This window comes from Rhagoletis pomonella, unplaced genomic scaffold (genome assembly GCF_013731165.1).
Source record: "Rhagoletis pomonella isolate Grant_MI unplaced genomic scaffold, Rhpom_1.0 Rhpom_scaffold_00014, whole genome shotgun sequence".
Lineage (NCBI taxonomy): Eukaryota > Metazoa > Arthropoda > Insecta > Diptera > Tephritidae > Rhagoletis > Rhagoletis pomonella.
This window is the reverse complement of record NW_023458568.1, coordinates 15,244,093-15,258,768: the sequence shown is the minus strand read 5'-3', so window position 1 is coordinate 15,258,768 and position 14,676 is coordinate 15,244,093. Positions and strand designations below refer to the sequence as shown.

General features: G+C 36.0%; 1 protein-coding gene across 1 annotated transcript in view; it reads left to right on the top strand.

The window, feature by feature from the left end:
- LOC118749272 (protein furry-like) overlaps window positions 1-14,676 on the top strand; it is an 85,579-nt gene that overhangs the window by 14,121 nt on the left and 56,782 nt on the right. Inside the window, exons 3-4 of the mRNA XM_036484072.1 lie at window positions 4,294-4,800; window positions 4,867-5,493. Of these exons, the coding sequence (XP_036339965.1) occupies window positions 4,294-4,800; window positions 4,867-5,493 (1,134 nt within the window). The remainder of the gene's footprint in view (window positions 1-4,293; window positions 4,801-4,866; window positions 5,494-14,676) is intronic.

Below are 14,676 nucleotides of genomic sequence, written 5' to 3'. Positions count from 1 at the left end.
AAAAAAAAAATGAAAATTTAATTGGCCGTGGGACTCGAACCCACGACCTTGCGGCTCGTTTATCCGCATAACTGCCGTCTGTGAGGTCAAAATTATTATGCGCATATGTATGCCAGATTATATGCATAAGCTTTGCCGTCTGTCACAGCTTTAAGGCAGAAAATCTCAAGAGCATTTTTAATAAAGTCTGTCTCTCTATTAACTTTTTGGCTCCACAAATAACAGGCTTTTTTCGCCCTTCGCGGTCAAGTACCACCACTAGTCAGGGCTGCCAACAACGCTTAGTGGAATAGTTTATATTAAATATGTCAACAATTATGCTGCTGTTAAAGTCTGTGTGATGTTCATGAAAACAGTCTAACTTTGATTAACATTTTATGTGATAGGCTGAAGGGCTTCAGTGTTATTCACTTCAGTGCTGGGAGCTTAAATGATGAGAAAATGGACACAATAAGATACACATTTGAAAACTCGAATGTATATGTAATCTGTAGTACTGAAACGTGGCTTTCTAGTAATTTCAATGACATTCATTCCTCTATGAAAAATTATATAATGATCCACCATGATAGACCTAATAAGAAAGGGGGTGGAATAGCTGCTTATTGCAGAAATAATATTAATATGAGACTCATTTGTAAATCCGATAACTGTTATGTAGAATATGTTTTTGTTGAATTGTCTGATAGATGTTCCAAAATCCTAGTGTCATGTGTTTGCAACCCACATAAATCTATAAGCCTTGACGCGTTGTTTTTTTCTTTATCGCCGTACCTGAGTATAAAAATATCGTAATGTGTGGTGATTTTAATGTTAATCTTCTTGTACATGATTCCCATAGTGTTGGTATGTTAATGTTGCCTCACTTGGTCTTTCTGTTGTCAATATGTATATACTAGGGATGTTAATTTTTTCGATTTTTACGATCCCGGGATTTTCAGGATGTCGTTGGTTCAATCCCGGGATCAGTCCAGGGATTTAGATATTTATTATTGCATCAATATGGTTTGAGAAGCTCTCCTACCATATAATAAATAATAAGTAAATGGGTTTGAAACGTACTTTTAATTTAAAGTGGAAACTATTTCATAAGTAACAAAACGAAAGACAGTAATTAAATTTATATGCATTTAATAATACTTTAATGTGTACATATCTGATAAAATAATTTAAGGTATATAGAAAAAAGCTCGCTGCAAAAAAAAAATAAATAAAAAAATGTATTTGCTGGTTGAAAGAAGTTCATTATACTGGTGGCAGAAATAAAAGAAGCGCCTTAATTCGACCAGTTTTGTCTATATTCCTTTTGTTTATCCAAAATTTAAATTTTTTTATAAAAGTCTACCTCATATTACACATAATTAACTTCATATAAATGGGCATTTCTTTTTATCGAGCCGTAACCGCCAAAATCACGTAAGCGACATTTTTTTCGAAATTTTCTTTTTGATGCAGAAATATTCCTAGGACATCTAGATGCATTTCTGCATAAAAACAAAAATTTTGAAAAAAATGTCACTTACGTTATTTTGGCGGTTAGGGCTCGTTATAATTTCAAGGACATGGTTAATTCCAAACTTTATTAAAAAAAATAAGTGCAATGGAAAACAAAAGTATGGCTACCACATGAAATAATTTTTTGGGGTTCATAGGGACGAATAGGAATTGAAAATGCTAATAAAGTTAGTTCTTAACACACAATTTTTTCAAAAATAAGATTTGAAAAATGTCAAGGATATTTGAGGATATAATTATAAAAGGCTATTTTCAATACCTACCCTCCCTTACGCACCAAAAAATGTAATGGGTTTTAACTCTACAGAACTTCTCCTTCATTTGATACCCATTCTGGTTGCATATTTGGGCGCACATTTTTTGCTGCACAGAGGCGGGTGCGTATCTTTGCTGCAACAAGACAGTGGTCCGAGTCGATGTATGGCCCTCGGAGTGTAAGTACGTCCAAAACGCTGGAAGCATGCCTTCCGTCTATCACAACACGATCGATTTGATTTCTCGTTTTTCGATCTGGAGACAGCCACCTAGCTTGATGTATCTTTTTATGCTTAAACCTAGTACTACATACCAGGGTTGCTGCGAATATTCGCATTCGCAAAATTTCAATTTCAAACAGGTGGCAATTCTTAAAAACGTAGCCTACTGTGTGCAAACTTTCATGCAAATCAGTTCAGTCATTTACGCGTATTAATTTAATTAAACTTTTCTAATACGTGACAGCTCTTAAAAAAGTAGCCTATTTCCCAACATAGGTCATAAGCTATCTCCGCGCGAAATGTCATGCAAATCTGTTCAGTCCTTTCCGCGTATTAATTTAATTAAAACTTGTTTAACAGGTGGCAACTCTCCCAAAAAATTAGCCTATTTTCCACTGTAGGTCATAAGCTATCTGCTTGAAAAATTTCATGCAAATCCGTTGAGAATGTTCCGCGTATTAATTTAATAAATCTTTTTTAGCAGGTGGTAACTCTTAAAAAAATTAGCCAGTTTTTCAACATACCTCATAAGCTATCTGTGTGAGAACCTCCATGCAAATCAATTCACTCATTTCCACGTATTAATTAAATTAAACATTTCTAACAGGTGGCAACTCTTAAAAAAGTAGCCTACTTTCTAACCTAGGTGATAAGCTATCTGTGAGCAAAATTTCATTCAAATCTGTTTAGTCATTTCAGCGTATTAATTTGATTAAACTTTTTTAACAGGTGGCAACTCTTCCAAAAAATTAGCCTATTTTCCACTGTAGATCATAAGCTATCTGTTTGCAAAATTTCATGCAAATCCATTCAGTCGTTTCCGCGTATTAATTTAAAGGAATTTTTTTAACAGATGGCAACTCTTGCGAAAATTAGCCTATTTTCCAATCTAGGTCATAAGCTATCTGTGTGCAAATTTTCATCCAAATTTATTCAGTTGTTCCCGCATATTAAATAAATTAAACTTTTTTAACAGGTGGCAAAAAAAAGTAGCCTATTAACCAATCTGGCCTATAAGCTATCTGCGTACCAAATTTCATGCAAATCCGTTCAGTCGTTTCCGCGTGATGATTTCCCAAACATCCAAACATACAAACTTTCACATTTATAATATTAGTAAGATTACTTTTAATTTCATAATTCTGAAATATATTTAATTCTCTATCTTTTAATATACATATAAACTACTGCAAAAAGTGAAGTAATAACGAAAATATTGGTCAAAATAAAAAGTTCACGTTCACGTTGAACTATATAGCGAGCTTAAAATTTAACCCCATACTTGTCTTAAGTTTTTCAACTTTGGCCATCGCTATTGGCAAACTATTTCACCGATTTTGACAAAATTTAATATACACATACGCTTAGCCACCTTAAGTACTGTCTTGAAAATATAGCTAGCTTTGAGTTTTTTTAAATTACCGTTTCGATTAAAAATTTTCATGACACGCAATGTGTATATCGAATTTGGTCGAAATCGGTAAAATAGTTTTTGAGATACACATATGTATATGATATAACTGGGCGGTGCCATCCCCACTTTCGTACAATTTTATGAAAAAACAATTTTTCGGTAAAGAGCCATTGTATACAGGAATTTTGAGTAAATATTAGCCGCACTGCTACTACTTGAGTTGCTTATACGGTGTTTACATGTGGCGGTTTTACAGGCAATTTTAGAGGCAGTTAGTTGAATCAAAAGTTGACGGTCCTCCAACTTCATTAGAAGCGATTTGTTATAAGGCCGTTCACACCAGGCGATTGTTGCTTTCAACTAAAAGTTGCCTGTAAAATCGCCTCATGTTAGGTGAGGTATCAATTTATTCGAAAAGATATGTATTTTGAGATAAATACTACGTATTTTGCAACTTTCATAGAAATGTTTGTAAATAGCGATGGTCAAACTTGAAAAATAATGAAAAATATTAATTTTTTAGCCTAACTTAACGGAAACTCCCAACAAGCTATGTAAGTCTAAAAATATATTAATTTACATAATTTTAAAGGCCTATAATAGCCTTTTCAAAACATATGTGAAAAGTTCATTAGACCTGCAATCTTCGCTACGCGTTCTGAAACAAACTTCAGTAGCACTGAAAGCTTCACATCTTCTTCGGTAAATTTTTCAGGCATTAATTTCTGAACTGAGTTTCATGGCAGTTTTCGTACTGAATATTGTAGTGAATTTGCATACCCTTACCTGAAATACTGCTGGGAAGTGCGAATGTGGAACTTGAATGCAAGTTCTAGATAAGTGTTACGTCCAAGTAAATAAATAAATTCATTTTATTTTCTATTACAGGGCTGCACTCACACTTCAACGTATGAACCCACCATTACACTGCTTTCACAATTCGCTCCGATGCTCAACTTGCCTGTTTGTGATCCTACACAGAGCTGCGCATTCCCAATGAATGTCATCTCTTTGCTACCATACATGCTGCTGCACTACGAGGATGCAAATGAGATTTGTATACGCAGTGCGGAGAATATTGCACAGGTGTCATCAGAATTGGGCGCCAAGTTGGAAAATCTTGGCACTGTGATGACACTCTACAGCCGAAAGACATTTTGCAAGGAGTCTTTCCAGTGGACTAAATGTGTAGTGAAATATCTTCATGATACCTACGCACATATGGGACTGCATATGTTAGCCTTCCTGATTGAGGTGCTGGAGAAGGGTCCACAACAAATACAGGTGCCCGTTTTGAATGTGATACATTGTATGCTGCACTATGTGGATTTATCCGCACCACAAGCACAGACGATTAATAGTGATTTGTTGCGCGCTATCGGCAAATATTTGGATGTGAGTGAGGGGATCCTATTCCAGTTTATATGTAAACGATTGAACAACTTTTTATGCTTTTTACAGACGGTCAATTGGAAGGATGCATTGAAGATACTCAAATTAATTGTCACGCGTAGCTCGTCGCTTCAAGTGGTGCCGCCAAGTGAAGGTTGTAGCGCCGGTTTATCGTTCTCCTTCTATGGCACATATCCGGATTCGGATATGTTCTGTAAAAAGGAACTTGCTGGTCGCACAATGGAGTTCACCTTCGACGTCTCGCAGACACCACTCATCGGACGTCGCATTCTGCTAAAGACCGATGATAATCCCACTATAATTGGCGGCACAAATTCATCGAATGCCTCAACGAACACCACAGTGACAACCGCCAGCAGCGCAACAGTTTTAAATAACGTTGTGGGGAGTGTGGCTTCTGCTGTTGGCGCCCAATCTCGTAACGCTGGTGGTATGGGTGGCACAGATCAGGGTAATTATAATACTACATCCGCTGGGACGCACTTGCAGCATAATAACAACGGCGTCATTGGCACTCCGAATTCACCACGGCGAAGCGCAAGCCTATCACCAGCCGACTCGGCTTCACTCAGTGGCTGGAAGCGTCCATGGATGTCCCAGGGAAGAGTGCGCGAGTGTCTGGTGAATTTGTTGACCACCTGTGGTCAGCGTGTAGGATTACCGAAATCTCCATCGGTATGTATAAACTGTATTGCAGTTATTATCAATAAATTTACAGCTAAGCCGACGCGTAAAAGAATGCGCTTGCTTTTTATGCAGCGTGTTATGGCTCGATTGCTACTTAATTGTAGTCTGCAACTAAATGTAAGATAGAAGAAAAGATGTATACCAGTGTATGAGTAGCAAACAGCATTTAGTAAAAATCTGTGCTTACATTTGTTTATAATAGGACAGCGACGTGTTTGATATAATTTTATTTTAATCTACTTCCGTTACTTGCATCCTTTTCGTTCAACCATACATTTAAACAATTTGGCTTTCTTAATCCTTTCATAATACATAAATAAATATAAACATTTAAATCATCATAAATTATTAACCTACAGAACCCGCTTACATTTCTTATTTTATTTCCATGTTAAATTCGTTTCGTGATAAACAAACAATATTGCTCCATGTCAAAATTGTGTTTCAGGATGATTTCATGAACTCTATTTGCTCAAAGGTACGAGTATGAACCTCTTCTAAATATTTAAATTAGCTTTACACAAATTAGCCAATTTAGATCACTTCGCTTTTTATATGTTTCAGAGTTGTATTGAAATTCCCTTCTGTTTGTTCGCTTTGATTTTGTGTCGCTTGTTTTGGTTTTTATATATTCATTTATTCCCAATTTTTAACGGGTATTAAATGACAAAAGTTTGAATGGCATTGAAAAATACCCAGGCCTTATTTAATAATACCGTTTTCATATAGCATTTTAAGATGTCATAAATTGTTTATTGTTTCAATGCCTATTGAAAATTCGGCAATTTATTTGTAGTATTTATATGTGAATGCTCATGATGTTTCAATTCAGTAACTAAAAATAATATAATTTGCAGAAATATTCCTGAGGCCAAATTATTGTAAATGCATTCCTATAGTTTGAGATATGCATTTGGCGATAAACTAGCCTCAGTTATGGATTATCATAAGCTTAAGGTTTTTCTTAACGGCGGTCGAGCCTCGGCAGGGAATGGCAATCCTCTGAGTGTATTTCTGCCATGAAAAACAGCTTCTCATAAAAATACAATCACCGTTTGGAGTCGGCGTAAAACTGTACATCCCTCCTCTTTGTGTGACAACATCAAGGCACACGCCACAAATCGGAGGAGAAGCTCGGCCAAACACTAACATATGTGTAAGGGCCAATCTATTATTATTATTGTTTTTGTGCTAATTTTTCGCTCGAGTGTTGTGCGCTTTTTCCAAAAGAGCCAAAGAATCTTGACAAATCCGTTCCTTCCTGTGGAAAAAGCTTCAACTACTGCTTTGCATTTATGCCATTCCATCTACATTGTGGATCGAGTTTAGTCAAAGCATTCCGGGAATTCCGTGATAGATTGTGGTTGTGCTGTAACATCATATACATAAATGTACCCAAATACTTTTGGTGAGTAATACTTGGTTAGTTTTAAATCTGGGTGGTTCTGGGTATGTAGACCCTACTGTCGTGGGAACGTAACGCAGTAAAAACTTATACAGTATGCAAAATTCAAATTCAGTGTGCGTGAAATTATTGAAATATGGTATAAATTTACTTGATTTACTTATTTAAATTCAACCAGAAACTCAATATGAGTTTCATACATAGAAAACGAAATAATTTGGCTTGAAATGTACACATGGAACCAAAATGTTCTAAACGGTTTAATTCCTAACTTTTGTTAGTAGCAATCTACGGGTAGACCGTTAAAATTAGATTTATATTTTTCCGATCAGGTTCAACCGTTATTTTCATGATTTTAATTTGTTTGATCCAGTCTGATTGTTATTTTGTAATATTTATTTTTCCCATCGTATCATCGCATTGAGTGCCAAGCGGTTTTTATGAAAACCTTCACTGTATCCCAAGCAGACTTGTTAGAAATGTGTGTGAAATTATTATAAGAATATTGATTTCTGGGTCATCCCCGATCCGTTTAGTTGCTTGTTTTTGAATTCTGTAACTGTTTTTTTTTTACGAAAACGTGCGACGTTGTCTTCTGCTATTTTGTTCATAGATGTTTATGAAAACATAAAAAAACTCGAACGAACGAGTATGATAAATTCTAGTATGAAACAATTTCTTTTGTACGCTTTCGTGGGACGTAGTACCCCAGGAAGTATTTGGTATTTTAAATGCTGCTCGGCGACCACCAACTTTAATTGAAAACAAGTAAGAGCAGCGTTGTCTCCGGCTATGGCGAAGGCTTCATACCTTTCATGAACATCTCAAAATTTTACTTAAACAGATTACTGCATTTATATTCACAAAATACATAAATAGAGGAGAAACATATATAAAAAATCATATCGCAACAATCAGAGATATGGAAGATATACCTTATATGGAACCAATATAAGGGAGTTTCACTGCTGTGTGAATGGTATGTAAAGCGGTAACACAATTTAATGGGTTTAGCTTCCTACATAAAGGAGATATACCTCCAAACCTGGTATCTGAACAATCAGTGGTACAGGAGATAAAGCTTATACAGCATAGATTTTGACTATTTTCTCAGTAGGCTTTGTATTATTTTTTATAAAATCGGTTTTAGCTGTCCAAATATAGGAGTTTTACAGTAAAACCCCATATCTGAACAATCAGTTGCATCAGCTGTATAAATGGAGAAGTTATAACAAAAAATCTCATATCTGAACAATCAGTTGTATGGGAGCTATATGTTATAGTCGTCGGATTCTTCCGGTTCCGACAAATGATTAATACATTAGGGGTATTCTCCAAATCTTTCAAAGCCATTGCACGTAGCACGGATTGCATGGATTGCATAACTTGCAAACACACAACAACAAAATATATGGGAAACAACGACCCCTATTGCGAGTGTCGACTGGCAGTAGAATAGAAATTTGTGGATCGAGTCGATCATCTTTTATTTTGCTATTGTGTAACTTGATCGATAAAAATTTGTACTATTATGAATGGTTGACAGAATTGTAAACAGCTGTTTGTTTGTTTATATTTGGTTCTTTAGTGTTTTATTTACATCATTTTTAAAATAATTGATTTTATTATAAAATTTAAAAAATGGACACAGTTGAAATATGGTTTAGTGATGAGGAAGATGATGTGGAAGCTAATAGATTAGTAGAGTTGGCTAAAGCAAGGAGGGAATTGCGAGATTCGTCGGATCCCTTGGAGTTGGAAGCTGAAGTGTATGTACATATGTGAGTAACTCATACGGCTGTATAAAATGACGTTGAGCAATACCACCAGCTCCGTCAGAATTGGGAAAGACCTCTCCGAGCCGTTCGCCACAAAACGGGGTTTCAGACTGGGCGACTCCCTTTCATGTGACTTCTTTAATCTGATGTTGGAGAAGATAATAAGAGCTGCAGAACTGAACCGCTCAGGAACAATTTATTACAAGAGCGTGAAATTGCTGGCTTTTGCCGATGACATCGACATCATCGGTAACAAAAACCGCGAAGTCTGTTCTGGCTTTTCCAAGTTGGATAGGGAAGCAAAGCGAATGGGTGTGGTGGTAAACGAGGACAAGACGAAGTATCTCTTGTCATCAAACAAGCAGTCAGCACATTCGCGCCTTGGCACCCACGTCACTGTTGACAGTTACAATTTCGAGAAAGTAGAGAATTTCGTTTACTTGCGAACCAGCATTTAAACCGATAATAATGTCTGCATTGAGAACCAACGCAGAATCACTCTTGCCAACAAGTGCTACTTTGGACTGAGTAGGCAATTCAGGCGTAAAGTCCTCTATCGACGTACGAAAACCGCGCTCTATAAGTCACTCATCATGCCCGTGCTGGTATATGGCGCAGAAGCATGGACAATGACAATATCCGATGAGGCGGCTCTTGGAGTGTTTGAGAGAAAGATTTTGCGGAAAATTTACGGGCCTTTACGCCAGTACCGCAGACGATGGAGCGATGAGCTGTATGAGCTTTACAACGATATGGACATAGTGCAGCAAATTAAAATACAGCGGCTCCGCTGGCTTGGTCATGTCGTTCGAATGGACCCCGACGCTCCAGCTCTGAAAGTATTCAAACTTTTGATTTTTAAGAAGGAAAATATGTTTGAGGAGGGTCGCCACCTGTTTGAAAATTTAACTCAATTTAATTGGTATAGGTATCAAATTCAAGAGGTTTAAGAAAGAAGACTTTTGGAAATACTTTTGAGGAGGGTTGCCACCTATTTTAAAATTTTAGCTCAGTTAAATTGATTAAACAAATGAAATATTGCAATGTGGGTAGCAAACTAAAGAGTTTTTAAAAGACCTACAGTAGAAAATATGTTTGAGGAGGGTGGGCACCTCTTTGAAAATTTAACTCAATTAAATTGGTAAAATAAATAAAATGTTACAATATCGGTACCAAACTAAAGGCATTTGAGAAATCTTGATTTAGATATCTATATATATAACAATTTTGGGTTCGTATGTCACAATCGTCAAAACTCGAGAACGGTTGGACCGATTTGAATAATCATTTTTCTGTATTGTTCGGTATAATACCAGGATCATTTACATCACAAAAATTTGGAGGGTTGCCGCCTGCTTTGAGAATTCTAAACTCAATTATATAGATAACATAAAAGAAGTATTATAATATGGGTATCATATTAAAGAGGTTTAAGAAAGATGACTGATAAAGGTATTTTTAAGGAGGGTTGCCACCTATTTGAAAATTTGAACTCAGTTAGATTGATAAATTGAAATATTGCCATGTGGGTGTCAAACTAAAGAGTTTTAGAAAGGATTGCCACCTGTTTGAAAATTTATCTAAATTACATTGATAAAATAAATGAAATATTGCAATATTGCCATCAAATTAAAGAGAAATATTTTTAAATCATATTATAGAAATATTTTTGTGTACAATTGCTACCTTTTTGAAAATGTAAACTCAGTTAAATTGATAAAACAAATAAAATACTGCAAAACTTTAGATTTTTAAGATAGCTTACAGCCGAAAATATATTTGAGGAGGGTTGCCATCTGTTTGAAAATGTAACTCAATTTAATTGATGTAGGTATCAATGTATGAGGTTTAAAAAAGAAAACTTTTAAAAATACTTTTGTGGAGGGTTGCCACCTATTTGCAAATTTCAGCTCAGTTAAATTGATTAAACTATTGAAATATTGAAATGTGAGTATCAAACTAAAGAATTTTTGAAATACCTTCAGTCGAAAATATGTTTAACTCAACTAAATTGGTAAAAGAAATGAAATGTTACAATATGGGTAACAAACTAAGGGCATTTGAGAAATCTTGATTTAGAAGTATTTTCAATAGGTTTATGCTCTATCTAAAAGTAAAGACTGCAAATATTGGAACTGTATGAAATATTACATAATTCGTTCCAATCAAAAAGTGTTAGGGAGAGCTTTACTAGAGATTTTTTTTATGTTTCCACTTATCCAAAGCCGAACAGTTTAAATAAAGAAAGAATTTACAAAATCTTCTCAAACGAAATGACCATATTATCAACGAAGAGTTTGTATACAAATTTCGCAACTAAAAGAAATAATAAAAAACTACAGATACAAGTGAAAAAATAATGAAAATCATACCTAACGAAAACATAAAAATATCCCATGAAAGTTGTTTAAAAAATCCTTGAAGAAAACTTAAAACTGGTGTCACCATTCCCTAACATTATAAAATAGTTAACTTTTAATCATAAACGATTTCACTTGGGGTCGGCATAGCCTACAACGTACTATATTGCGAGTAAAGAGAATGTGTCTGCTTTAGCGTTGAATTTTTCCGACTTTCAAATATCTAAGAATCTACCTTCCTGAAATACACATCTACCTAACAATACCCACATTTTCCAGAAATTGTTTTTGCTAAATTAAATGAGCTGCTTCAGGTTTTTAGAGAAATTTTCCAAAAATCTGCGAGGGTAATTTGAATAACGTTGGATAATATTATGAAGATTATGATTATTATTATTATTCGAATCTCCTATTATATGCCCAATCAAACATTCACAAACTAGAGCGTGAGCAGAAGGGCATTTATGATGGCATATTCGAATGTTAAGATAATAAGAGCTGCAGAACTGAACCACTCACGAACAATTTTTTACAAGGGCGTGTAATTTCTGACGTATGCCAATGACATGGACATCTTCGGTAACAAAAACCTCAAAGTCTCTCCTGCCTTTTCCTCGTTGGATAACGAAGCAAAGAGATTGGGTTTGGTGATCAACAAGGACAAGACGAAGTATTTCCTGTCATCAAACAAAGAGTCAGATTATTCGCGCCTTGGCACCCACGTCACTGTTGCGAGGTGTAATTTCGACAAAGTAGGCAGTTTCTTTTCGTTAGGAACCAGCATAAAACCGATAATATCGGCATCGAAATCCAATGCCGAATCACTGTAGCGAACAAGTGCTACTTTGGACTGAGTAGGCAATTCGGGAGTAAAGTTCTCTCTCGACGTACAAAAACCACACTCTATAAGTCACTCATCATGCCCATGCTGGTATGTGGCGCAGAAGAATGGACAATGACAACATCCGATGAGGCAGCTCTTGGAGTATTCAGGAGAAAAATTTTACGGAAGATTTACAGGCCACTACGCGTTGGCGGCGATGAGTACCGCAAACGATGGAACGATCAGCGTAGCAGAGGAATAGGGAGGTGCCCACTGCAATGGAAAGACCAAGTGGAGAAGGACTTGGCTTCACGTGGCATTTCCAATTGGCGTAAATTGGCACAGAGAGAAGCGACTGGCGTGCTTTGTCGAACTCGGCTAAAATGCGGTTACAGCGCCAAGTAAGAAGATGCAAATGATAAATTTTCTTCTTCTTGGATGCGCCAGGAGGAACTAGGACAACATTCCTTATAAGATTGTGGCAACGGTTCGATGATAAAATTACATAGCCGTAGCTCTCGCTTCGTCTGGAACACCTGCTACATTGTTAGCAGGTGGAAACACTTCTCATTTAGCTCTTATACTGCCATTGAATATACAAATCATCGAAACTCCCACGTGTAATATTTCCAGAACATCCGGTATGGGAAAAGTACTTATTACAAAAATGTAAACTCATTGTTTGGGATGAGTGGACGAAGGCACATACAAAATCGGTGCGAGATTTGCGTAGAAATGCTCAAAAATTCGGGAATGCATTGATATTGCTCGCAGGAGATTATACGCAAACATTGACTGTAATTTCTCAATTGCACCAGCGGATGAGACAAATGGTTGCCTGAGAAATTCAACATTGTGGCAAGACGAACATACATACATTGCAGAGCGAATAATCAGCCTAGGTATTCTCGCGACAATTACTAATCATAGGGAACGGAAAGCTGCCAGTCAATGAGAGATAAGAAAGAATTTTATTGCCTGATAATTTTTAAAACTTAGAAACATCGAAAGGAGAACTGATCGAAAGACTGTTTCCGGATATTCAAATTAATTATAGGAATCATGATCGGCTCAGTGAACGAGCTATTCTTGCCGCGAAGAATAAGGATGTCTATCAACTCAATAATGTTTTTCAATCCAGCATTCGAAGTGATGAAATAACATACATATATGTATATATTGTGGAAACAAATGAAGCAGTTAATTATCCAACGGAATTTTTGAACTCGATTGATGTTTCAGGGATTACCCAATATACTGAAATTGAAAATAGGAGAGGCACGTATCATGTTGCGGAGTATTAATCAGCCAAAACTCTGCAACGGCAAGCGACTCGCAGTTAAGAAATTGATGAACAATGTAGTGAAAGCAAAGATTTTAACGTGGCTTTTTAAAAGAGAAGAATTCCCATGATTCCGACCGATACACAATTTCAATTTAAAAGCTGGCAAATCCCAATTCGATTGTCATTCGGAATCACAATCAGTAATGCTCAATGTCAACCTTTGTAAAAGTATGGTTTAGATTTAGATGCCGATTGTATCTCACATGGATCAATATATGTTGCGTGTCGGCAAACCAGATAGCCTTGATATCTACATAGAGAATGAAAACACGAGAAATATTGTGTACCTACACTCAGATATTGCAAAATCAAACTTATCTGAAACGTATGCTTTGTTTCGTTAATCATTTATCATCCATGTAACAGGAATATGCCCCAGCAAAGCGTGGCAGGGTACAGCTAGTATATTAAAAAAATATGAAAAGTGAAAATTAAAAGCACTAAACAATTGTAATATAAAAATAAAGCCGTCAAAATAAGGGCCGTGAGAAATATTTACAAACCGCTGAATCGTATGGTGAATACGCTACGAAAAGTTAGCCTTCGCAACAACAAGCTTTAAATTCAGAATGTTTAGAAAGATTCTAAGCTTGCAGTTTTATATTCCACTAGCAGACCCGGCGCACTTCGTCCCGCCTGTCGGAAAAACCAACCAACACTAACACATCAATTTTTTGTATTGAAACATTTTGGTCTAACATTTTCACCAACAGTTCACGTTCATGATTTTCAGTGACGCATTTATCTTTTAATATTACGTTTTGGTGGTTGTCAGAAGGCTTTTCACCAATTAAAGCCTTAATTGTTACCCAATTTATCATACGAGAATTCAAATTATAAATTTCCAATTAATTATTAATTAAATTAATTAAAAATCTCTTCGAGCAGCGCGAGACAAAACTATGTTGTAGAAAAGGTGAATTACTTTCCTCCCAGTTCTCCGATCTAACGTTTAAAAATAAATATTTTCCGTCTATCTGGCGAAATCAACTACAGTTGCGTTACTTTGACCACCTTTTGGTATCATTTGTATGTCCCTTCACAAAGGAGGGAAGCTATTGGACCAGTTGCCCGCAACAGAAAATAAGAACTGATTTCCTGAGAAGTTATTTGGCTTCGTTCCAAATGTACCTAAAATTGTGTGTTTATACCGAATGCACTTTCAAACTAAATAAAGGTACGATAGTACCAACTCTCCCATCACTGTAGATAATCCAGTAGCTGATTTCGTATCGCTAAATGCGCAGCTGACGTATGTGTGAACACAAAACTCAATTCCGCAATTTAAAGCTTAATTGCCTCAGCTAATTGGCCTGTTTGAACATAGTCTTATTTTCATTGCCATCTTAAATAACTTAGCATAAATGTATATGCATACAAAGATACATAATTGCTTCAGTGCGTTTGAAAGGCGCCACGCTCCCTTGTAAAATAGCCCCAATTTTCTCTATGAGAACGGG